General features: G+C 32.8%; 3 protein-coding genes across 3 annotated transcripts; 1 reads left to right on the top strand and 2 right to left on the bottom strand.

Moving 5' to 3' along the window:
- Positions 1 to 219: 219 nt before the first annotated feature.
- On the bottom strand, positions 220 to 1,306 carry LOC115987327 (germin-like protein subfamily 3 member 2). Its single transcript, XM_031110860.1, has one exon. The coding sequence runs from the start codon at positions 1,033 to 1,035 to the stop codon at positions 388 to 390; it is 648 nt and encodes a 215-aa protein (XP_030966720.1). The 5' UTR covers positions 1,036 to 1,306; the 3' UTR covers positions 220 to 387.
- A 2,948-nt stretch (positions 1,307 to 4,254) lies between these two features.
- On the bottom strand, positions 4,255 to 15,118 carry LOC115986472 (ACT domain-containing protein ACR12). Its single transcript, XM_031109504.1, has 10 exons — positions 14,873 to 15,118; positions 12,678 to 12,732; positions 10,208 to 10,330; positions 9,431 to 9,525; positions 7,126 to 7,210; positions 6,907 to 6,966; positions 5,312 to 5,367; positions 5,019 to 5,124; positions 4,878 to 4,946; positions 4,255 to 4,697 (listed from the first exon to the last, which is right to left on the bottom strand). The coding sequence occupies exons 1-10, from the start codon at positions 15,025 to 15,027 to the stop codon at positions 4,635 to 4,637; spliced, it is 867 nt and encodes a 288-aa protein (XP_030965364.1). The 5' UTR covers positions 15,028 to 15,118; the 3' UTR covers positions 4,255 to 4,634.
- A 6,032-nt stretch (positions 15,119 to 21,150) lies between these two features.
- Positions 21,151 to 21,826, top strand: LOC115985325. The gene is made up of 2 exons (XM_031108281.1): positions 21,151 to 21,495; positions 21,578 to 21,826. The coding sequence occupies exons 1-2, from the start codon at positions 21,151 to 21,153 to the stop codon at positions 21,824 to 21,826; spliced, it is 594 nt and encodes a 197-aa protein (XP_030964141.1).
- The last annotated feature ends 1,651 nt before the right edge of the window (positions 21,827 to 23,477 follow it).

Here is a 23,477-nt window from a genome sequence, read left to right as displayed (position 1 = left end):
ATTAAAAAGCTATGAAAATCTTGATAGGTATGGTACAGTTTAACTTCAAAGAAAATCATTTGAATTTCTTGCCTCGTAAAACACTCCTAACCAATGTATCATCTTGCTACTTGAATTTATGGCATTGTTTTGTACCCCACATCAAGAAGAACAATCAATCTAGAAACTAATTGAAACAACCTGCGGATGTCTCAAAAAACAGGATAATAACAATCACTAAGCAGGACTAAATATGATAACTTTTCACTAATAATCACCAAAATTATAAGTCATAAATATTATATAGATGCTGTTATTACATTATTTTTTGCAGACATAACTTAGCTCGTAACATATGCTGCACTTTTGAAGTATTTTAAACAAGTTTGACTTGAGTGCACAGCGCAATCAGTGGGGAGCAAACCTCTTCCTCAACTTGGCAATATCCTTAGTACTCAATCCGAAAACCTTCTCCAAAAGCTCTTCCTTAATTCCAGAACCAAAAATTGCAGTTGGGAGCCTCTGCAATCCTGGGTTTTGGCTGTCGAAACTCCCTAAAATGGTCGCTGGTTTATCTCCAACATTCATTTGAAAGTGTACTACACCTCTAGGAAACACCATGACCTCGCCTTTCTCGATCACTTTGGCAAAAATCCGGTTGCTAGTATCGATGAATCCTGAATAAATCCTTCCCTCCAGCACAAAAGCAGTCTCAGTTGCTCTAGGATGGAAATGTGGCACATTGATTCCATCAACATCAAAGTCTGCCCTTACAAATGACATACCAAGCGTGTTTAATCCCGGAAAGACATTTGAATTTACTGCCACAGATGCGAAGCCAGTTTGCCGATAGTTTCCAGGAGTCTTTATGCCTGAGAATATGAAATCTTCTACTGTGACAGCTGATGAGTTCTTGCATGAGGGGTTACTAGTTGCAGATTCCTTGATGGCTACGCAGTAGTCTAGGACTGGATCAGGGTCAGAAGCAAAGACTACATGGTTGTGGAGGAGAACAAAAGCTAAAAAAAGTGTAATTTTCTGAATCATTGTTTGCATTCTTTGGTTATGGATCAAGAATGGTCTTTGAGAGGAAATTGTTGCCCCAATTGGAGAGAAGTATAAGCCTATTAATTACTGGATGAATAATAAGTATGAATTTCTTGCTATATATATATATATATAGAGAGAGAGAGAGAGAGAGAGAGAGAGAGAGAGAGAGAGTATAGATAGACAGTGGTTTTCTAATTCATGGTGGACTTAGCTTGGGGACAAAGACTAGCACGTCCAGAGAGGATAGCATTGCTTTTTTTTTGCCTAGGCCTGTTGGCATTTTCTAGTGGGAGGATTGATTGACTGATTAATTAAAGTGATGTTGAGTTGTGTTCATGGATTACATAATTGCACAACGCGTATATCAAAAGATTTTGGTATGCTAAACAAATCCCTCGCCTAAACACTTCTTTTTTTTTTAATGTAATATTGTAAAATTGACTTAAATCCATGAACTTTCCAACTGCTACAAATGGGGGAAATAAATAAAAAAGAAGAATGACATTGCTTTTTTTTTTTTTTTGGGCTACAGTAGTTCACAAGAATAATACCATTCCTACAGCCTGTCAAACATGGACACTTTGAGAACACCTCTCACATGCATGTCTTTGTCCGTCAAACAAAAAAATATAGATTTTTTAAATTTATTTTAAAGTCCATTTAATTCAATATATTTTTAAAAAAAAATTGATAGTAATCATTTATTTTAAAATAAAAATAATATATTTAAAGATAGGGGAAAAAATACCAAGACACCCCTGAACTTTTATTTTAGCCCAATTTAATCCTTGAACTTTATACAGCTACCAAATTGAACCATTTGTTAATTTTGCTGTTTAAATCACTAAGAGCATCTCTAAGAGTATCGGTATCCAGCTTTATTAGCTAAAATTTGGAGATTTTGTGTACTGTATATGCTCCAACAGCTTCGGTATAGTTAGATTTTTTTTTTTGGTATAGCTGATGGGCTACTGTTCATTCTTCAAATACATTTTTTCTATTATAATAATTATGTGTTGAATAAAAAAATGTTGGAAGATGTGTAATTGTTAAAAATAAATAAATAATGAATGAAAAAATAATATTTAAGTAAGATAGAGAATCTGTTGGAACGTGTATTTGAAAAAGTGGATAGATAAAGGTAAAAGTCACTGTTCATTCTCCAAATAGTACAAAAATTTGATGAATTTGCTGAAGATGCTCTAACATCCAACAAATTGAAGAAGAGAGAGAAACCACCACCAACCTTATCCTCCCTTCTCACTATCAAAGACCCACTCATAGCCTCCACAACCAGAAAACCACCCTCCATTAATACCCAAAACAAAAACCCAAAGAAACAATTCTAGAGGTTCTCAACAAATATAGAGAAGAAATCTCAAGAAGGAAACTCACTATCAACCTCCTACAAGCAAAAACCAAAACACAGAAAATTCCCTTCCTCCTCACCAAAGAAATACCCGAACAACAAATATAACCAGAAACATCGGTTTCAGCAAAGAGTTTAGTGACGACTTCGGCTTGAATTTGTGGGAGGCAGAGGGTAGTTCCAGCAATGCAGCCACTCTCTTGTCTCAATTTCTCCAACAATGTTATTGCTTATGAATGGCAAAAAATTGTGTGGCGTGCAAGCTTTAAGGAAATTAAATAAAACAATAAAACAATAAAAAATAAAAAACCCAAAAAAGTTCACAACCACATGTTCACCTCACAGGTACCCACGGGAATGAGCTTTCAAATCTCACATTTATCAAGTTTTATCTCCACTCTCATCACTCATCAGACATCAAAAACAAACTATTCTCCAGTTCTCCTCTAATCTCTATTCTTATCGTCATCTCCTCTTCTTCTTTGTCTTCTTCTTTATTTTTTATTTTTTTTCTTCACCGAGCTCAGCATCCATATCAGCCGAATCTTGAATTTCGGTCGGAATGGAATCATATGAGTGACATTAGTGATTTAAAAAAAAAAACTTAATAGATGGTTCAATTAGGCATATGTACAAAGTTCAAGGAGAAAATTAGTTAAAATAAAAGTTTAGGGGTGTATTGGCCACTAGTCCAAAGTTCATGGGGGTGTCTTGGTATTTTTTTTCCAAAGATATGTGCTAAAGTTTAAAATTTAGTTGTATATAAAAAAAAAATTTAATTAAACAAATTTTTTTAATAAAGTGAAGCTTGTTACATACGTTTCAAATATAGAATTCATCCCACTCATTTGTCACGCATTCTACTAAAATATTCATTATCATCTTATTCGTTTTTTCTTTCTCCTCTCAAAAGTCAAAACACCCACAGCCAGATCGCCCACTCCCCTCAAGCTTGCAACACAACATACTACTTATTTGGTTTTGCAAGCTCAAGACATAAATAATGGGTACTTCGGCTTCCATGGGAAAAGTATGGATATTGAGTATAATATTTCTTGCCAAACAACTAAAATGACTCCCTTTGAGATACTTTATGGTCATCCACACTAGCAATATGAAAAAAAGGATTTTATGTTTCCACTGCATGCAACAAAAACATGAGATAAAAGCTTTATGCAAAACTTAAGTTTGAGACTGGAGATTGAGGTTTCTCATTTTTCAACTGAGAAAACACTTTATTCAAACTATACATGAATAGAGCCTACTCAAGGTCGATGAAGATGGAGATGTCATGTTAGAACCGAATAGGTCCTACAACTTTGCTAGTTTACCTATTATTGGAGTTTCCATTTGGGATAAACTTTCTATATAGCAGGTATGCATTTAATACTTTTCTTCCGAACAAATTATATAAATACCTCCTAGATGCAAAAGAATATGCTGCAGATAGAGACAATGTACTAACAAACTAACAAACAAACTCGACTGTGTCTTCTCTTTTTCTTTTTCTTTTTTCCCTTTTGGAAAAGAAAACTAAATAAAAATAATAATAAAAGAAGAGCAAATCTGTATGCACGCATGTGTGCTATTATCACAAAAACTGTATAGTTTTCCTTGTGCCTGTTTACTACGTCTAAATTGGGAAAAATGAAAAACAAAAGCAAATATTAACGCACCAATGCTTGAAAGCCAGATTTAGAGTCCTAATTACACCACACTAACGCACCAACTAGTTTTTCATCCTTTTGTTCCTGCAAGTTAGCATGCGTATTGGGGCTTGGGCAAATCAATGTCTAAGACATCACACATCATTTTTCACAAACTTTTTGCATAACTATTAATATGGTTCATTATGATTGGTGCATAATTTAAGTTATGTCATTGATAGATAAAGTGAGCAATATTGCTCTAATCAGTAATCACAATTTGCCAAAACAGCAAGTTGTGGAAAAAGTTGTCCTTGGAGGGTAAAACTGCACAAATGGCTAGTGCCAATATTTTACATACTATTTACAACTTCTCATTTTCAAAGTAACTAGACCAGAGTTAATGGCAAAGTATCCCAAAATGCAATTAGATTACCATAGCTGAAGTTCTTGAAACACAACTTAAACAGGGGACTTTTATAGCTCAAAGATGATCTGGTAGCACACCTTAAACAGGGGACTTTTATAGCTCAAGGATGATTTAGTACAAGAACAGTTATTTTGGGCTTACAGCCAAGAAATGGTTCGTATTAGTAACTGTCTATGTCAGTTTCTGGCCTTCGGAGATAATAGCGTAGACAATTTACCAATACCTGCACATTCAAATATATTGTATCATAAGTGTCTTAAAAATGGCTTAATTTTTTAAAAGATAAAATCTAACTTTTTCTAAACCTAGAAAATACAAGTTGAAGAAAAAAAAAATTTAGTAATTGCTCAACAACAGGAAGGAAACTTCCAAGTGTCCAGCATGTTGATACCTAACTAATTACCTGAGACAAGGAACTGTTTAATGCTGCCCCTCTGTAGCTGACATGAAACTTATCTTTGGCTACCAGTCCCTGCAAGATGAGAGATGAGAACTTGATCTAGCAAAATATGTGAGAGAGAGAGAGAGAGAGAGGAAAGCATACTTCTGTATCAATCTCTGCTGATTCCACATCAATGTTAATATCAGCAATGATTTTGATAATTTCTACCAGTAATCCAGGTCTATCTGCGGTCTCTATGTAAAGTAAGCTGTAAATTGCAGAGCAAGATGCATTATGAGATGATACATCAATGCACCCATTCTTTCAAATAAGTGTCAAAACTTCATTCAGATCATGACCTCCCAACTGGGTGAGTCATGCAAAGATAGAACCAGAAGAGAAAAAAAAAATTTAGAAAAAGACCAATTAATCAAAATGCTAAAAGATAGTAAAACCTCCTCTTAGGTCCATCTTCCTTGACTTGTATGTGAGTTGCAATATCAATATCAAGCTGCAGAACAAATCAATAACTTCAATTGAAATTTCTACAGTTACAAAAGGCACATTAAATAGAAGTTAGTTTTGCTCGCTAGATTCTAGCCATGAAACCTCTGATTGATCAATATCGTATGACTAAATATATTTTGTTAAATTTGCCTCATCCATGGCACATGGGAAATAAAAAAGACCATTCAATATCAAACCAGTAATAAGCTAAAATGTCGCATTTGGTTCAAATAATCTAATATTGCTCCCCAACATCTATATTCCTAAGAATGTGATGCCTAATAATCTAGATGCTTTGGGATGTAAACATACTCAAGTTTGGTTTGATTAGGAATCCAATAAGATTCTCAATTTTAAAAAAATTAAAAATCTAATAAGATTCCTGGATGTATGAGATCCCCACGTTTGGTTTATTCCTAGGAATCTTATAGGAATTATTTATTCTTTTTGTAATATTTTTGGGTTTATAAATACAATATCAAGTGTATACATCAATTTTATATGGCTCCCTACAAATAATTAATGAGAAAGATAATATCGGCTATGAATAAAGTCAATTTCACAAAATAATAGTCAAATATTTCTGAATGACACGTACAAGACCAAAATAATTATTTCAAACTCTTGTTTCATTATTTATCAAAACATCATGCCTTATTAATCAAAATGATGCCCTCCCTATGTGCATTGATATCATGCAAATGTGTGGAGATTCATATTTTTGATAGTTAAAGGGTATTAAAGAGGGGATAAAACTATCACTTTAAAGAAAATATAACTTTTTCATGCCATGGGAATATTGATACCCACCTTTATAAGAGTGAATCCACATTCCCACAAAAGTGAGGTTTGGTAGGAATCCAAATATCTGCTCCTATGAGTTAATTGCAACCAAACATGGGAATACAAGAGGATTCCAAACCAGTTTGGAGGTAAACTTCTTCCTTATGAGAATGGAAAGTAGCAGAACTTGAAAACAAGAGAGAGGGGCTGGGGGAGTAAATGGACATATAGGTGTCCCTTCTAGCATTTACAGTCAAGCATGCAATATATTTCTTCTTTATTTCACATCTGTGGATATAGAATGCTTTCAAAGTGACAATCATGAAAGGAATTGTACACGTGCTCATGTACATGTATGTATGTAAATACACATACAAGTTTTCAACCATTTTTGCCATCAATTGATTCACACTATCACCCATGAGGCTAGGTAAACGTCTCTATCACAATTATACAGAAGACACAAGCCAAGGCTTATTCCACTCCAAGCCTCAATTTTTTTTTCTAATAACAATTTCATTGGCTAACCAAAAATACTTTGCACACCACAATGAAAGAAATCTATTATTTGCACGTTAGAATCAAAACCCAAGTAATCTAAATGTTATTCAGTTACATAGTTTCACCAGGGACCTGAATGAAATGCATTTCCGTACTGGAAGCTCAATCTCTGAAAAGGATGTCCAATGTAGAGAAGCATAAAAAAGAAATTTTACTAAGAAGATAAGGTTCTAATATTAAAGGATATTCAACAAATCACCTTTTTCTCTGGAGCTTTTATTCCAAAAGCCTCACCCAGAGCTAGTTGTACGCTACATTCCTACAAGAAATTAAGAGTAAAAATTGACACTTGCTGATGAAAAACCAATTGTCAGAAATGTAAGATAACTGGGGGAAAAAGACTCTCTCCAACTTGCATCCCTCAAAACTCCGAAGGATAAAACAAAAATAGAACTTAAATATTGTAGAGTATACTCACGGGATGATACTCCAAAAGATTGTTAATGATGGTAAGTCGAATCCTCTCTAACATATCAGGATCTTCAACTTTGCGCCCAGTGTCTCTAGCATAACCAAATTCAATCTGTAAATGCTAAAAACTTGCAGTAAACAAGTACCAGTACAATAATTAGACCATTGGGCTGATGTCAATTTTTCAGTATTCTGATATCTAGTGTTGGTACTATTGTCAATATAGAAAATTATGTAAAGCGTCTTATTAATCTCCACTCACAAATTCTTGATGCAAACAAAAAAAAGGGTTTAAGAAGAGAAACAATAAGAACAATGTGAAAGTGCAACTAGTTTCTCTACACTATTAGCTTCAAAATATTCTGTTTGGCTCAGAAGTTTATATATCAACATCCAATAGATGAACTGACTAGACTTATGGATATATTGCAGTATGACAGGACTTTTAAGAATGTGAACTGACTAGCTTCAATTACCCATTGGATTTTGGTTAAAATACATGTTTTTGTCCAACCGTTGTTGCTGACCTGCTTGACTTTTTATTTTATTTCTTAAAAGTAATAATATTTTATTGAAAAAAGACTACTTCATGTACATAATAATTAACACAAAGAAGCCTAAAGATATACAAAGAAAAGGATTGACATCAATTTTAGAGCAAAGCTTCTGATGCTTAAAAAAAATCCACACAAAATAGGTTTTAGGATCCCCCTTAAGAAAAAAAATTATGTTACAGTCTCCGACAAGCTAAAGCAGGGCCCTTGACTAATTACGTTTTAGCCTCATCCAATCTAGAAGTGACAACAAATTTTTTGTCTTGCAATAGGTTGGACTAATTGCACGTACTACTTTTAGAAGAGAGATATTTGTCTCTAATGGTAGAAAATTAGAGGAAAAGAATAAAGAATTTTGGTTGCAGATGAAGAAAAATTAACCACTTGACTAATTAACAAATTCTCTTTACCACCATGTAAGGGATAACTTTTTTTTTTTATAGGTAATAGATATTTCATTAATAAAAAGTACATCATGTTCACAATGAAGAACAGACTGTACTTGAAACAAATACAAAAAAATAAAAAAATAAATCACAAAGAACATTAACAGATTGCAAAAAATTAAATACAGAAATACATTGCGTAAAACCCCAAATACGAGACCACCCAAACAATGTCCCAACTAGAAGAGACTTCAAAAAATCAACAGATTTCTCAACATCCTCAAAAGTGCAGGTATTTCGTTCCCTCCAAATTAGCCACATCAAACAAGCTGGCACCATATTCCAAATCGAAGAAGAGTGTATCCCCAAATAATTCTCCCATGCACAAAGAAGAGAAACAACCGTCCTTGGTATCACCCACTGTATACCAAATGTCAAAAAATTTCACTCCACAAGGCATTTGCTAACTTAAAATAAAGTAAAAGATGATCCACTGTTTCTCTATCACAGTGGCACAAACAACATGAATTAACCAAAGGCAGGTTCCTTTTTAAGAATACTATCCTGAGCTGCTGTACATAAAAAGAAAGAAACTCTTTTAGGTACCTTAGAACTCCAAATACACTTCCAAGAGAAAGAAATGGTAGGAGCAAATAAGGAATTATAAAATGAGCGCACATCAAAAACACCATTCGGGGTTAACTTCCAAAACAAACTATCAACCCCCACACCCCTTCGCATTTTGGAATAAATATGCTCATAAAAAGCATCCACTCTCTCCACCTCCCAATCATCAGGAGCCCGATGGAATTGAATATTCCAACTCCTACTACCACCGTCTGATGTAATAGTAATCAACTCAGAAATCTAGACATCTTTACCCAAGGCACAAGAGAAAAGATCAGGGTAAAGATCTTTTAAGGGAATGTGTCCACACCAAAGGTCATACCAGAATCGAATACGAAGACCCTCTCCCACCACATACAACACATGACCAAAGAAACTCTCAGCACCTTTTCTAATATTCTTCCACATTCCACACCCCTGCGAACCTCTACCAACTCTAGTGCACCAGACTCCACTAGTCTCTCCATACTTGGTAGCTATAACCTGACACCATAAACGATTGGTTTCACATCCAAACCACCATAACCATTTTCCAAGCATGGCTTGATTAAACAAGCCAATCCTCCGTATCCCCAAACCTCCTACCTCAACTAGCCAACACACCTTACTCCAAGCAATGAGTGGAAATTTGAAAGCTTCCTCAAAACTTCCCACAAGAAATTTCTTTGGATCCGTTCTATTCTATATGCCACAGCTTGAGAGATAGTAAACAAGGATAAAAAATAGGTGGGAAGGGATAACTTACAATCGCTTAATGAAAAATTTTGTTTGTTTGACAGATCCCTCAGTGGCAACAGTTCCTTTTGACACATCCAATCCCAAATCTTTCAATGATTTCATCTGCCCAAGCATAATAAACCAAGGAAACTCATTAGCTTTAACAGTTTTCAAGAATCTTTTAGTATTAAATTCATCAGAAAGGGAGAGCAATGCTCAGTTATGACCCTACTATGAGGCCTCCTTTACTTATCATTAGTGATTCTGAATTACTTCTTTTTATATTTATAAGAAATAAAAATAAAAAAATAAAAAATAAAAATAAAAAAAGAAGGAAAAGGACAAGAAAGTACACAGGCAGTGTACTAAAGGTCTTCATTAGTGATTCTAAATTACTAAGCAAGAACAGCACAGTTGGTGCTCAGTTAATGTGTTTTCTACCAATAACCCCCACCAAATTTGCTTAATTTCTAGTAATCCTTTAAGTTCCCGCTTTTCAGTTAAAAAAAAAAATATATATATATATATATATATATATAGATATTAATCTGTGGAATTCCAGCATATCAAACATGGCCCTATTTGAGAATCTAACTGGCTAGCAATTTTTAAGAAACCCAACTAAGAAAATTTTCTTCATAAAAAAAAAAAATTGCAGTTTCAGCCTGTCCCACATTCCTTCACAATGTGATAGCAACCCCAAGTATGTTTCGTGTACAGTAATTTAGAAATTCATGATGTATGTTATCTTATACTAGTTTCTTCACAAAGAGTGAATAGCATAAGTTGCCAGTAGCCACTTTACCGTGTCAAGGAGAGCTCCAAGGCGATCTCCAAAGCTGAGCTGTACAATCGTTGCATCAGAATCTGAATCTTGATCTATATGGACTTTTGGCATAGGGACATAATCAGCATCTTGTTCGGACTTCTGCATTACAATTATCCCACCAACTTACAGTAATTTATCCTTTAAGAAAAACCAAACCAAAAGGATTACATCCTAATACTTCCAAAGTTGACCATACTTACAGATTCCAAAAAAAGGAAAAAAAGAAGAAGAAGAAGAAGAAGAAAAAGACAACCAAACAACGCATCTAGTGATGCAATTAGGTGGGCAATGTTAAAATACTATAGCTGAATTAAATTATTTTGTAAATGTACAAAATAAATTAAAGTTATCTAGGGTTTCATCATATACGCTTTAGTTTGGTCCTTTACTCTCCACACGTGAAGGTCTTGTTATTACCTTATTAATCTAAGCCAATGAACTATACTCAACTGGCACTTCCTTCTCCCATAATAATGGATTGGAAGGTGAGGTTATAAATTCAAGACCCACTAGGTGGGTGTAACTTACCAATCAAAAATAAATAAAATCTAAGCATTCCGAGTTTTAATTCGAAAGGGAAACATTTTCATCAGTAAAGTGTTACAAATCATGGGTAGGTAAAGTGAAATCACCCTAAACCACTAGTGGGTTATATTTCCTTTTCTTTTCAGTAAGTAACAAATTCTAGTAAGATAAAGAATGTAGCCCGAGTAAACAGGAAGTATACAATATGTACACCCACATATAAATTATGAAATTATAATGACCAATCAAATCTAATAAGTTTGAAATATAAAATAATCCAAACATTGCCATCTTCAAGCAACGATATGAAAAAACAGCTAGTTCAATGAGGAATTGCCTTTCAAAAATTTCTATGTTCTGATGTCAACCAAAATGGCCTTGCCAACATTATAGCAAATATATTACACCTTTACACCACCCATTGTACCCCAAATAAGCTTAAAACCAAAATCCACAACTCTCTGACCATAGAACAATGAAATGAGTAACTATCAACTGTCTACCAATTTCTTTTGCAAATACAATACCAATTTACTAAAATAATATTCCTTTTTCTCAAATTTTCTATTGTTAAGATTATCCTGCTGTCCCAAAAAAAAAAACGCAACTCTGGTTGGTACCTTAGCCTTCCAGATACTTTTCCATGGGAAATTCTCTATTAGGAACTAAAGCTCTATAGTAATATTTGACCTCAAACCCCTTTTATACAGCTGATGTCCAACAAATAGTATCATCTCCATCTCCCAGTCATGTATAATACAAAACTAAAAGAACAAAGCCATTGCAATACTGCATGTGATATCTATTGAATCTTCCCTACATGCACAAGATGAAATAGCTCCAGGAAAGCCTCCTTCGAAAGATCACCACATCAAATTTCATACAAAATCTAACTTTGGTATCATCACCCACCTCAAACTTGATGAATCGCAAAAACTTTTCCCAATCTCTTTGAATATGTTTCCACAAAGTACCATACTCCTCTACAATCTCTCCATTAACAACATTAGTTCACCATCCACCCCACATAGTATTATACTTCTTCTCTACTACCCTCCTCCACAATCTTAACCACTTCCCCAAAAGAGCTTTAAAAACTTCACAAATTTTATTTAACAAAATGGCATTTACTAAATCTTGCCATAACTTTTCAATGCGGTGACCCACATCTACTAGCAGGCATGTTTGAAATAGTGCTTTTGATCAAGGCAATTAAATCTCCCTTTGAGAGATAAAGTTGTTTCCATACTGCCAGTCTTTTGTCCATCTTCTCCAAAATGGTGTTCTAGATAGTCTTTGCTTTGAATTTGGTACCCAAAGGAAGACCTAAATATTTCATTGGTAGGATCGACATTTTACACCCCAAAATAGTTGCCAAATTCCTCCAGATTATTCACATCACCAACTACTAGCTCTGACTTTCCCAGCTTAACCTTTAGATCAGAGAGCTTCAAACCTAGTAAAAATATGCCTTAAATGCAAAATCTGATTTGGGTCAGCTTCAGATAACCCACTGGTGGGTTATTTGTCATTATCCCAAGAAAATGTGAAAAGTAAATAACTGCGAGGAAATAAAATTCTCAACTAAATCTTTTAATATCAATACATCCCACAACACCAAAAGCATGATGACCGTGCAAGACTCAAATTACAAGTTGTTCCATTGGTGGGTACTCTTCCCTTGAACAAACAATGTATTCAGTTGTTTTAAGCAGAAATATGGAAAAAAAAATTGTAGGTTTAAAGGATTCTATACATTATTAATCAATTGTACAAGCAACTACAATCATTGCATCAATGTTCATGAAAACAAAACTCTACCTCCATAATCATGATAATATGCTTCTTTTTCATACTCAAAGTTTTCCTAACAACAAGTCAAATACATAACATATGAAGTGGAAAGAATCATGTTACCGACCAATGAGGTTGAACCAACTGCATTCAAACCATCAGTAGATGCATACAAAATGTTCCTGCATAACAGATGAAGCAATATTAGATAACAAATCATTCAGGGTCAAAATCAGACCCAGACCCAGACCACCTAAAGATCATATAATATACATCAATACAAGAATTATTACAACAAGTATACTGATTAACAGGGTCAAAAACCATGAAATGCAATTACAACTACATCATCACTGAATAAACCACAAACATCCAAAAATATAAACAAAGTTTCATATTATTCCATCCAGAATATTTTATGAGATTGTGACAGGAAGAGTTAGGAGGATCCATAACCAAATGTTCTGTCGGTAAAATAAAAGAATAAAAAATATATTTCAGCTTCTACTTTAGCCTCAGCAAAGTAACTTGCACTTGATAAATCAGTTGCAAGCGTCCTTCGTTAGTTCTCTTTATGAGTGGTCCTTTGTGCCAGGTCTCACAGATAGTAACTCTATCCATTCTTTCATAGATTCAATCCATATGTAGATAGTTTTCCATTTGTAATTTTTTAGGCTACTTCGTGACTATTGTTACAAGGTAGCCTCGTTTCAATTATAAAAAATAAAATAAAATAAAAAAATAAAAAAATAAAAAATTGACCTATCAAAAGAAAAATCAATTGGAGTTTGAACAAGACAAATTCTGATATCACTATTTTTATTTTTATTTTTATTCATATAAACTCAGATGGACCTAGTGATTGTACCAAGCTAAATTCAGCTGTTATTAAAATCCTAGGACCCAGATATCCACGTTTTAAATCTCAATGTGGGCATCGAAAACTAATTGAAAAGCTTCGATTTTAAGGTTCTGCAAACAAGTAGAGGACAATAGAAGACCAAATTCTTCAGTCAACTAAGAATAGAACAAATATTTAACACCATTTACTTGAATATATTCACTTTATTAAAAACGTTAAAAAAACACACACACAAAAGTATAGATCCTTCTTTTCTTTTCTTTCCTTAATATTTTCCTCAGTAACTACTAATTAAAAAATTATTTTACTCAGTAACCAAACAGACAATCAATTATTTAACTTTGAAGACTTTTCAAAGCATATTCTCAGGAATCAAACACAGCAGCAGGTTGTTGTATATTATTTTTAATTGGATCAACATGTTGCTTCATAATTGAAGATATACACAAAAAAAAATTGATCAATTTTCAGAATCCAAGAATAGGAACCAAAATAATCCAATCGAAAAAAGTAAAATTCACAAATCTAGTACACATATCCCCCGTTTGGTTGCTCAGAAAACAGACAAATTCTGATATCACTCTTTTTTTTTATAAATTCATATAAACTCAGCTGGACCAAGTGATTGTACTGAGCTAAATTCAGCTGTCATTAAAATCCTAAGACCCAGATATCCAAGTTTTAAATTTCAGCACAGGCATCGAAAATTAATTGAAAACCTTTAATTTTAAGGTTCTGCAAACTAGTAGGACAATAGAAGACCAAATACTTCAGTCAACTAAGAATAGAACAAATATTTAACACTATTTACTTGAACATATTCTCTTTATTAAAAACACAAAAGTATAGATCCTTCTTTTATTTTCTTTTCCTTAATATTTTCCTCAGTAACTACTAATTAAAGATTTATTTTCCTCAGTAACCAAACAGACGATCAATTATTTAACTTTGAAAACTTTTCAAAGCATATTCTCAGGAATCAAACACAGCACCAGGTCGTTGTATATTATTTTTTAATTTGATCAACATGCTGCTTCATGATTGAAGATATAAACAAAACAAAATTGATCAATTTTCAGAATCCAGGAATAGGAACCGAAACAATCCAAACGAACAGAGTAAAATTCACAAATCTAGTACACATATCCCCCGTTTGGTTGCTGAGAAAACAGATAAAGCCCCAAAAAAAAAAAAAAATCTAATCTATCTGAAGTTGACGGAAATGAATATCACCTACTTTGAACAGAAACAATCCAATCAGATCGCCTACTTTGAACAGAGTAAGATTTACAAATAGACTACAATTACATCACCGTTTGGCTGCTGAGAAAACAGAGAAAGTAAAAAATAAATGAAATCTTACGAAAATCAAAGCGGAGCTTCGTCATGCACATGCACATACGAAGTTTTTTTTTTTTCTTGGCATCCAAACAGCGAAAGAACAGGAGTGAGTGACTTACTTTTTAGTGGAGAAAGTGAATCCAAGTTCGGAGCACTTGTTCGGAACTCCGAAAACCTTGAGTATCGGAGCGAAATCGAGAGCGAAAACCCTAGATCGGTGGCGGAAGGCAAAGGAAGAAGAGGCAAAGAAGACGGTGGAGTTTGCGTGAGCCATTTGGAAGTTTTTTGAGGAAATGGTTAGTGGAAGAGAGTGGTGATGGTTGTTAGTTTTGGAGTTAGTTTTACTCTGAGTAGTGTACAAGTACGTGCTAGTCTTATATGATACTTTTTTTGATTGAAAATGTCAAAGCATTGCAAATAATTCTAGAACTACAAATTATTACGTGACTTTTCGATATAATATTGATACAGTAGGGGTCCGTTTGGATACAACTGAAAACTGAAAACTGAAACTGAAAACTGAAAAACACTGTAGCGAAATAATTTTTAAATGTGTGAATAGTATCGTGGGACCCATTTTTAATGAAAAAGTTGCTGAAAAGTGAAATTTGTGGGTCCGTAAACAGTACACAATGTGCTGTGATTGGTCCAAAAAAATTTGAAAAGTCAAAGTTTGCGGCTACTGTTCATTGAACAGTACATGAACAGTAGCCACAACACCCAAAACGCGTGAAAAAAAAAAAAAAAAAAAAAAACTTTTGGAAAAACGCAAATGCAGGATTGGGCAGAAAACGCCCAATCCAAACGCAACCTAGATTGTGTGTGATTTGAATGGTTTCTTACCACTGTCTTTACTATTCATATTCTGTCAAATCATAGTAGTGATAATAAAATTATGTAATAGTCTGTAGTACTACATTTTTTCTTACAAAGAGTAATGATACTGCTAACAATATGTCACAATAGTTGGGAGCAAAATTTTTTATCAAATTTTTTGTGCCCGTAGACTTCTCTAAATTTTATTTTATAAGTTTGAATTTTTTTTTTTTTTTTTTGTAAAATATTTTTATAAACTTTTATGAAAAAAAAAAAGTAATTGACTTCTTTGACACATTTCTATTTTTGGTAAATTGCAAATTACACCCCTAAAATTTGGGGGTATTTAGATTTTACACCCTAAAGTTTTGAAATTTGGATTTTACCTCCTAAAATTTGGAGTGTTTGGATTTTATACCCTGACGTTTCAAAATTTAAATTTTACCTTCTAATTTTAGGGATGTTTGGACTTTATTCTCTACAGTTTGGGAATATTTGGATTTTACATTCAGAAATTTCAGAATTTTGAGATGTAAAATCTAAATACTCCAAAATTTTAGGGAGTAAAATTTAAATTTTGAAATGTCAGAGTATAAAATCTAAATAGTCCAAAACTTCAGGGGATAAAATCTAAATTTTGAAACTTTAGGGTGTGAAATTCAAATACCTCCAAATTTTAGAGGTGTAATTTGTAATTAACTCTTTTATTTTTATATTTCTCATAAAATTGGTGTCAAAATTTTCCTAAATACTCTATTACCAAATACCCTAAACACATTCGTTAACCCAACCTTTCTTTTTTTAACAATGTTATCTCTAACATCACTTGGGTTGGCCTTGAGTCAGTTGAGTGTGAGGTCATTTGGGTGGGGTCCAGAGTGGTTGCATGCCATGTTGGATTGCATGTATCATGAGGTTCAAGGGGAAAGATTATTATTTATGTTCTTTCTGTAACAGAAGTGGGGTTCAAGAGCCAACTTTTTTATCTTCTTTTGTTTGATCTTGATTGATGATGGATAGGAAGCATTAGGCATATCCCTAATCCCCCTTTGTCCTTTTCTTTCTAAGTCTCTCTCGCATAGAAAAGTGAAATTAGAGTATTTTGATTATAATAAATAGAAAGGTGACTATCTTTATATTTATTTTAACACTTTGTTTTCCTTGTTTTGTGTAAACATTGCAATGGTACACACAAAATTCATAAAAAAGATAAATCACATGGTTACGAAATAGTGTAACAAATTATCAATTTATATTAATTTGTATATATGTGAGTACGGTCTTCTGTATAACTTTTTACAGTAAAAGAATACAATAAAACTCCTCTTATTCGATCTCCAAAGAACTTTACGACCTAAAAGGCTATGAAGCTTGATCTTGAATCGTACTTGGATGTCTCCAAGTTGGATGTGTGATTGGATGTATTTGAGCTTTGATTTGAAGTTGAGGGCCATTGACTTGATCTCGAACTAAATTAAAGGAAAATCCCTACTTTGATTTGAAGAAGTGGAAATGAGCCTTGATTTTGAAGGAGCAAGAGTGCTCTTTTGGACTTAAAGATAACTCTCTATTTTGGTAGAGTATCATGATGGTTTTTCTCTCTAAGTTTCTCCTCCTTTTTACATTTGAGAGGCCTTTATTTAAAAGCAACTCCATAACATTTGATTTGGAATATTCTCTCAGCATTTATTGAGAGTTAATTACAAATTTAAATTTGAATTTAATTTGTTCTTTCATTTAATAAGAATTTTTCATGTGAGTCTTTTCTTTTGACATTGCTACATGGCTTTCTTCATTTAATGCTGCCACGTGGCTTGGACACATGTCATTTATATGTGAGTCATGGTAACTCAAAAACTTGACGTGTGGCTTGATTTCATTTGCTGATTGTCCACTATTAACACATCATCAAATGCAAACTAATTTGACCACAAGTATTTGATCATGATCAATCAAACAGCTGTAAATACATCATAAAATTTTGATGTCTACAACAATATTTTATATTTGTTAATAATTTTAAGTCCCTTGATAATAAAGTAATAAAGCCCTATTCTTGGTATGTATTGAGGTTATTAGTAGTATTAGATTATATAAGGCAATCACAACTAAAAAATTCTTCAAACCATACCTTATTCATTCTTATGCCCATATCTGAAAAAACATAATTTATATAATTAGAAAATAAATAAAAATTTCTAACGTCAAGAGGCACTTCTTACTTCTAAGGGTCTGTTTGGGAGGAGGGAATGGAATGGAATGGAATAAAATGAATATTTTTAGAATATTCTTCCCCTCTCTTGTTTGGGAATTTTAACGGAGGTAATGGAAGGTCCATTCTCTTGTTTGAGAGTTTAAGGCTCCACTTGGGAGTTTATAAAAGAATGGAATGGAATGAAATAATCATAAGGGAATGGAAATGAATGAAATGTAATGTAATGTATTTAAGTAAGGGAAATGAATAGAAAAGAATGGAATGGAATGGGATTAAGTAACCTTGATTGGATATTTTAAAATAAATGAATGGAATCTTAAGTAATCTTATTTTGGAGCAACATGGAGGGAATGGAATGGAATCATTATATGACAATATTACTATTAGACCCCTATTTTAAAATAAATGGTTGAATATATAGGGGTATTTTGGAAATTTTAGTAAAAAAATTATTAAATCTAATTCCATTCCCTCCCATTCCTCCCAATTTCAGGGGAAATGAAAATTTGAAGTTTTCAAAGAATAGAGAAGAATGAGTGTTCCCTCCTACCCATTCTATTTCCTCCCACTTAAACTCCCAAGCAAGGGAATGAACTTTCCATTCCCTCCGTTAAAACTCTCAAACAAAAGGGAGGAAAGAATATTCTAAAAATATTCTTTTCATTCCCTCCTCCTAAGCAGAGCCTAAGTGGGAGGGAATGGAATGGTTAGGAGGGAATGCTCATTCCTCCGTTTTCCCTCAAAACCTCAAATTTTTGTTCCCCTCAAAATTGGGAGGAATGAGAAGGAATGGATTTAGGTTTAATGAAATTTTTGTTAAAACCCCTAAAATACCCCTTTAATATCAGCCATTCTTTTCTCAATCAGCTGTAAGAAAAAAAAAACATAGCCACGCATTATTGCCTATTTGCTACAAAGTGAAGCTATTGCTGTTTCGTGAGACACCATTGAAGCTACTATTGTTCATCAACATAGTTACACGTTATTCTTTAACTACTACAAGTTTTGGTTACTGCTCACAAGTAAGTCTTTCTTTTTCTTATGTTTCTACAGGTTCTGTTATGTTTGCCTCCTAGTTCATGTCTTATCATATATTTTCTATCTTTGTTTCGTGAACAATCTTCTCCAAATTTATGAACAAATTTGAGGAATGTATCATTGCTTCTAAGGCTTATATTGCTTTGGCTCAAAGCAGTATTCTTACAAGGAGAGTTCTACATTAGGAGAAGGTTATTTAAAGAATGTGGTGTGGGTTTGTGTGAGGAACAAGTTTTCTATATTTTGGGCTGAAAAATGCACGTGTACAGAAGATGTGTGTTGAGAGTCTATTTATATCTTAAGTTTGAGAGAGCCAATGTATACATTGATGTATTGGGATTGTGATTAAGATTGATTCATTAAAAAAAAATCAAAACCAAAAAAGAAAAGAGAGAAAGAGAGTGTTGGGATTTAGTATGAGTTGAATGTGTAAGGTTTGTTTATAAGCATTGGTAGTGTTTATAAATCATGTCATTAATATTGCATTTTTTTTTGGCATTGTTAGTGGATGTAGGATTATAGTTGGCCGAACCACATTAAATCTTGTTTTAATTTTTATATTCATTTCAATGTATTCAAGTCTTATACTGTTTCTTGTTCATATATTTAATTATATGTTAAAATATAAAAAATATTCAATTTACAGTTTAAAAGCTATCAAAAGCATATTGTGAAGTGTCCAAATTTTATAATGAATAGAATATGTGCCTATAATTTCTTTGACCAGGACTCCGGCTAATAACATAACTATTTTTTTTTACCTAGATGGATTTGAATAATGGAGTATTTAAGACTATAATTTTTTCGGAATATATGTGGCAACTAGCCTTGGTTCATGCTTTATGCCATTATTTGTGCTACATTATTCATCTAAGGCAACGTTTGAAAAGACGTGTTCCCCACATTCCTACACAATCAACCATAGAAAGACAATTAGTTCATGATGAAATAATGCATCGGCTTAGATCTAGTGAAAAATGCTATGATGTAATACGCATGGGTCCACAAGCTTTTCAAGGTTTGTGTGACATTTTGCAAAGAAACGGTGATCTTTAAGACACACAACGTGCCACGGTTGAAGAGCAAGTTGCCAAGTTTTTTTACACTCTATCACATAATATGAAGATTCGTACAATGTCCTTTTTTTGTTGTTCCGGTAAGACCATTAGTTGTTATTTTCATAATGTGTTAAGATCAATAATTATGTTAGAGGATCAGTTCCTTCGACAACCTGATGGAACCCAAGTGCCAGTTGAAATATTACAAAGTAGTAGATTTAATCCATATTTTAAGGTAAATATATCATGTATATATTATATATTTGATAGTAGTTTAGTATAAGTATATTTTAAGGTAAATGTCTTTGAGAAATATTTTTAATTTCAGGATTGTATTGGGGCACTTGATGGAACACATATTCGTGTCAAAGTGTCTAATGAGGATGCACCAAGATTTCGGGGTAGGAAGGGTTACCAAACACTTGTGTTGGTGGCATGCTCATTTGATTTGAAATTCACGTACGTATTACTGGGTTGGGGAGGAACTACTTCAGATTTGAGAATAATAAAGAGCGTTTTTAACTAGAAATGATAATTTGAAAATCCCACAAAGTAAATTGAATTCAAATACGTATTAGAATGTATTCTTTATAATTAAAAAATTTATAGTATATAATTAACAATTGTTATTGTTTATTAGGTAAATATTATCTTGTTGATGTGAGATACATGAATAGAAGTTATCTGATTGCACCTTATAGGGGAGTGCGTTATCATTTAAAAGAGTACTCTATTTGTCCCCTTGAAAATGTTAAAAAATTATTAATTTGCGACATGCTTCATTGTGCAATGCTATTGAAAGAGCATTTGGTGTACTTTAAAAGAGATTTTCTATCATAACAAGTACTACAGAGCCTAGTTATTGTGTTGACACACAAAATGAAATCATTTTAGCATGTTGCTTACTTCATAATTATTTAATGGGTGTTGATTCTAATGAAAGTCTTATTGCTAAAGTTGATGAAGAGATTTTACATTCTCATCGTGAACGTGTGACCCTTACTCCAAGAGAAGATGATGAGAATGCTAGGTAAGGAGATATTATAAGAGATTCTATAGCATTAGCCATGTTGCAAAACTATGTCCAAATGCGATAGCTTTTGTGTTTATTGTTGTCATGTCGTTTAAGACTATGTTATGTTTCAATTACTTAGACCTAAATGTTATACAAATTTCTCTTTTCATTTTAATATTACTCTCTATCTTTTGATAATTAATATTAATATTTACACAATATTTTATATATGTTTTTTGTCCTATTAATTATAACATGGATAAGATATCAAAGAAGAATGGTGGAGATCCAAGCAAAGATGTACAATGGAGTAGTGTTATGGATGATACTTTAGTGGATACTTTTTTACATCAGGTGATCATAGGTGGTAGAGTTAATGGAACTTTTACCTCTAAGGCATATGATGACATAGTGAAAGAGTTGGTTGAAAAATTTTACATGGAGATTAATAAGGATAAGGTGAAAAATCGACAAATGACATTGAAGAAGAATTTTCATGAATGCTATTACATATTTAAAGATGGATTGAGTGGTTTTGGATGGAATGATTCTTTAAATATATGGACAGCTAAACCAGAAGTTTGGGAGCCACTCATAGCGGTAAATTACCATTTTTTGTGAGTTTAATTTTGTATTTCATAATTATATCTGTTGTTTAACCATTTGTCTTGATTTGTGACAGTCTAAACCTACAGCCAAGAAGTGGATGACAACACCTATGCCCAACTACTTTAAGATGGCACAACTTTGGGCTAAAAATAAAGCAAACGATGATCATGCTGAAATTGCAAAGGAGAAACGTGCAAGGTATGCTGCATCAACCACTATTGATGAGATTGATAATTTGATATCTCAAAATGAAGTTTCTTTGGAGAACTTTGAAGTGGAAGATGATCAGAGTTCACCAGAAATTAATGTTGCACATTCTTAAATGTCATCACAAGATGCAATGTCTTCTAAAAGCAAGAAAAGACGACTGACAGAAAATGATGAATTCGGGAATGTAATTTCCCAGTCATTTGATAATGTATCAATAGCAATTGATAGGGCGACTGAGGTTATGGCAACGTGCTTTTCAAAGTCATATGGAGCAGAAGTTCACACTGCTTTGGGCGTATTAGACTTAGATCCAATATCAAAGATTGAGGTCTACATATTTTTTATGGAAAATCCAACATATAAGAAGATGTTCTTTGATTGCCTAGATCATGAGCGCAAATGTGTCTTATTGACACTGATGTCTAGGTCTAAAAATTAAAAAAAGTGTGGGATTTTTTGGCCAACCTTAGTTTTGGAATGGATTATGTTATTTTGTTTTGTTTTGACAAGACTCATTACCGGAGTTGAAAAAAATATATATATATATATATATTTGTTTGCATTTTTAGACAATATTTATTTTGTTGAGAATAAATGTGTAATGCGTGAATTACTTTACAACATAGAAATATACATAACTTGTTTTTTAGCTACAATAAAATTTTATTTTTCCTTAAACTAGAATTATTTTAGTTTTATATCAAGAAATTGATATGTTAATAGTTTTATCACCTCTGGTCTTAGAGGGATGTTGCTCAGTATAAGAAATTGGGAGATAGAGATGTATTAAATTATCAAATCCATTGTAAAGCCCACCAGCCAAAAAAGATCTAATTTAAAACTAGCAGCCCCTAAAAAAAATTTGCAAATTGAAATAAAGAAATTGTGTTATTGTCAATTTTTCATACCATCATCTTCATCTGTTAAATTATTGATTAGAGTGATGCAATCTATTCACCTTGACAAAATTATATTGTAATTCAATAATCTAACATAGATCCAATTGTGGCTAACTAATTTCACATCATCCACTAAATACTTAACATTTCAAAGCAATTATAAGTTCTCATTGATTACTTTTTATGTTCTTTACAATGAGGGGTATAATAGTAATGTTATTATAAAATGATTCCATTCCATTTCTTCCAATGTCACTTCCAAATGGTGTTACTTACATTCCATTCCATTACATTCCTTTCTATTCCTTTATTTTATAACATTCAAACAAGATTTTTAAATTCCATTCCATTCCATTCATTTCCCCACTAAATCCATTCAATTTCATTCCATTCATTTAATGATCATTCCATTCCATTATTTTATAAACTCCCAAATGGACCCTTAGGAGAAAGGGAAAACTTTAGCAAAATTTTATCGATTTTTTTTTTTTTTTAACAAACCCCTTTTTGGAAAGTCTTGTTCTTGTTTTTCCTCAAACATTTTTCAATGTTCTACTAACCTTTCTTGTTAAATTGTGATTCTTAGGGTTCTTGAGAAGAACTCTCTTTTTTCTTCAATTTGATTTTCAATTCTTGTCACTAGAAGGCCAATCAAATTGACTCACCCTTTAGCTAGAAATATGGTGAGATCTTCTCATCTATAAGAAGCATTACTTCATTTATGACTTAGAAATTTTTTAATGTCAAATAAGTGTTTGTGTGTGTGTTTTATGTTTTCGTGAACAATTCAATTGGTCTTACTTCCATAGATGTTGTTTTATGTAATTTTTGTTGCATTGCTAGATTTTCGAATCAATAGTAGAT

The sequence above is a fragment of the Quercus lobata genome, chromosome 4, assembly GCF_001633185.2.
Source record: "Quercus lobata isolate SW786 chromosome 4, ValleyOak3.0 Primary Assembly, whole genome shotgun sequence".
Taxonomy (NCBI): domain Eukaryota; kingdom Viridiplantae; phylum Streptophyta; class Magnoliopsida; order Fagales; family Fagaceae; genus Quercus; species Quercus lobata.
Note: the sequence above shows the minus strand (reverse complement) of the source record. Positions and strands in the feature narration are given on the sequence as shown.

Excerpts from the sequence above, each read along its gene's own strand:
- LOC115986472 (XM_031109504.1), bottom strand. The coding sequence starts at position 15,027 with ATGGCTCACGCAAACTCCACCGTCTTCTTTGCCTCTTCTTCCTTTGCC. Across the intron at positions 10,331-12,677 it reads CAGTTGGTTCAACCTCATTG|AAGTCCGAACAAGATGCTGA; the intron begins GTCGGTAACATG and ends ATTGTAATGCAG. Across the intron at positions 9,526-10,207 it reads TTGGAGCTCTCCTTGACACG|ATGAAATCATTGAAAGATTT; the intron begins GTAAAGTGGCTA and ends ATGCTTGGGCAG.
- LOC115985325 (XM_031108281.1), top strand. The coding sequence starts at position 21,151 with ATGGATAAGATATCAAAGAAGAATGGTGGAGATCCAAGCAAAGATGTA. Across the intron at positions 21,496-21,577 it reads TTTGGGAGCCACTCATAGCG|TCTAAACCTACAGCCAAGAA; the intron begins GTAAATTACCAT and ends GATTTGTGACAG.
- LOC115987327 (XM_031110860.1), bottom strand. The coding sequence starts at position 1,035 with ATGCAAACAATGATTCAGAAAATTACACTTTTTTTAGCTTTTGTTCTC.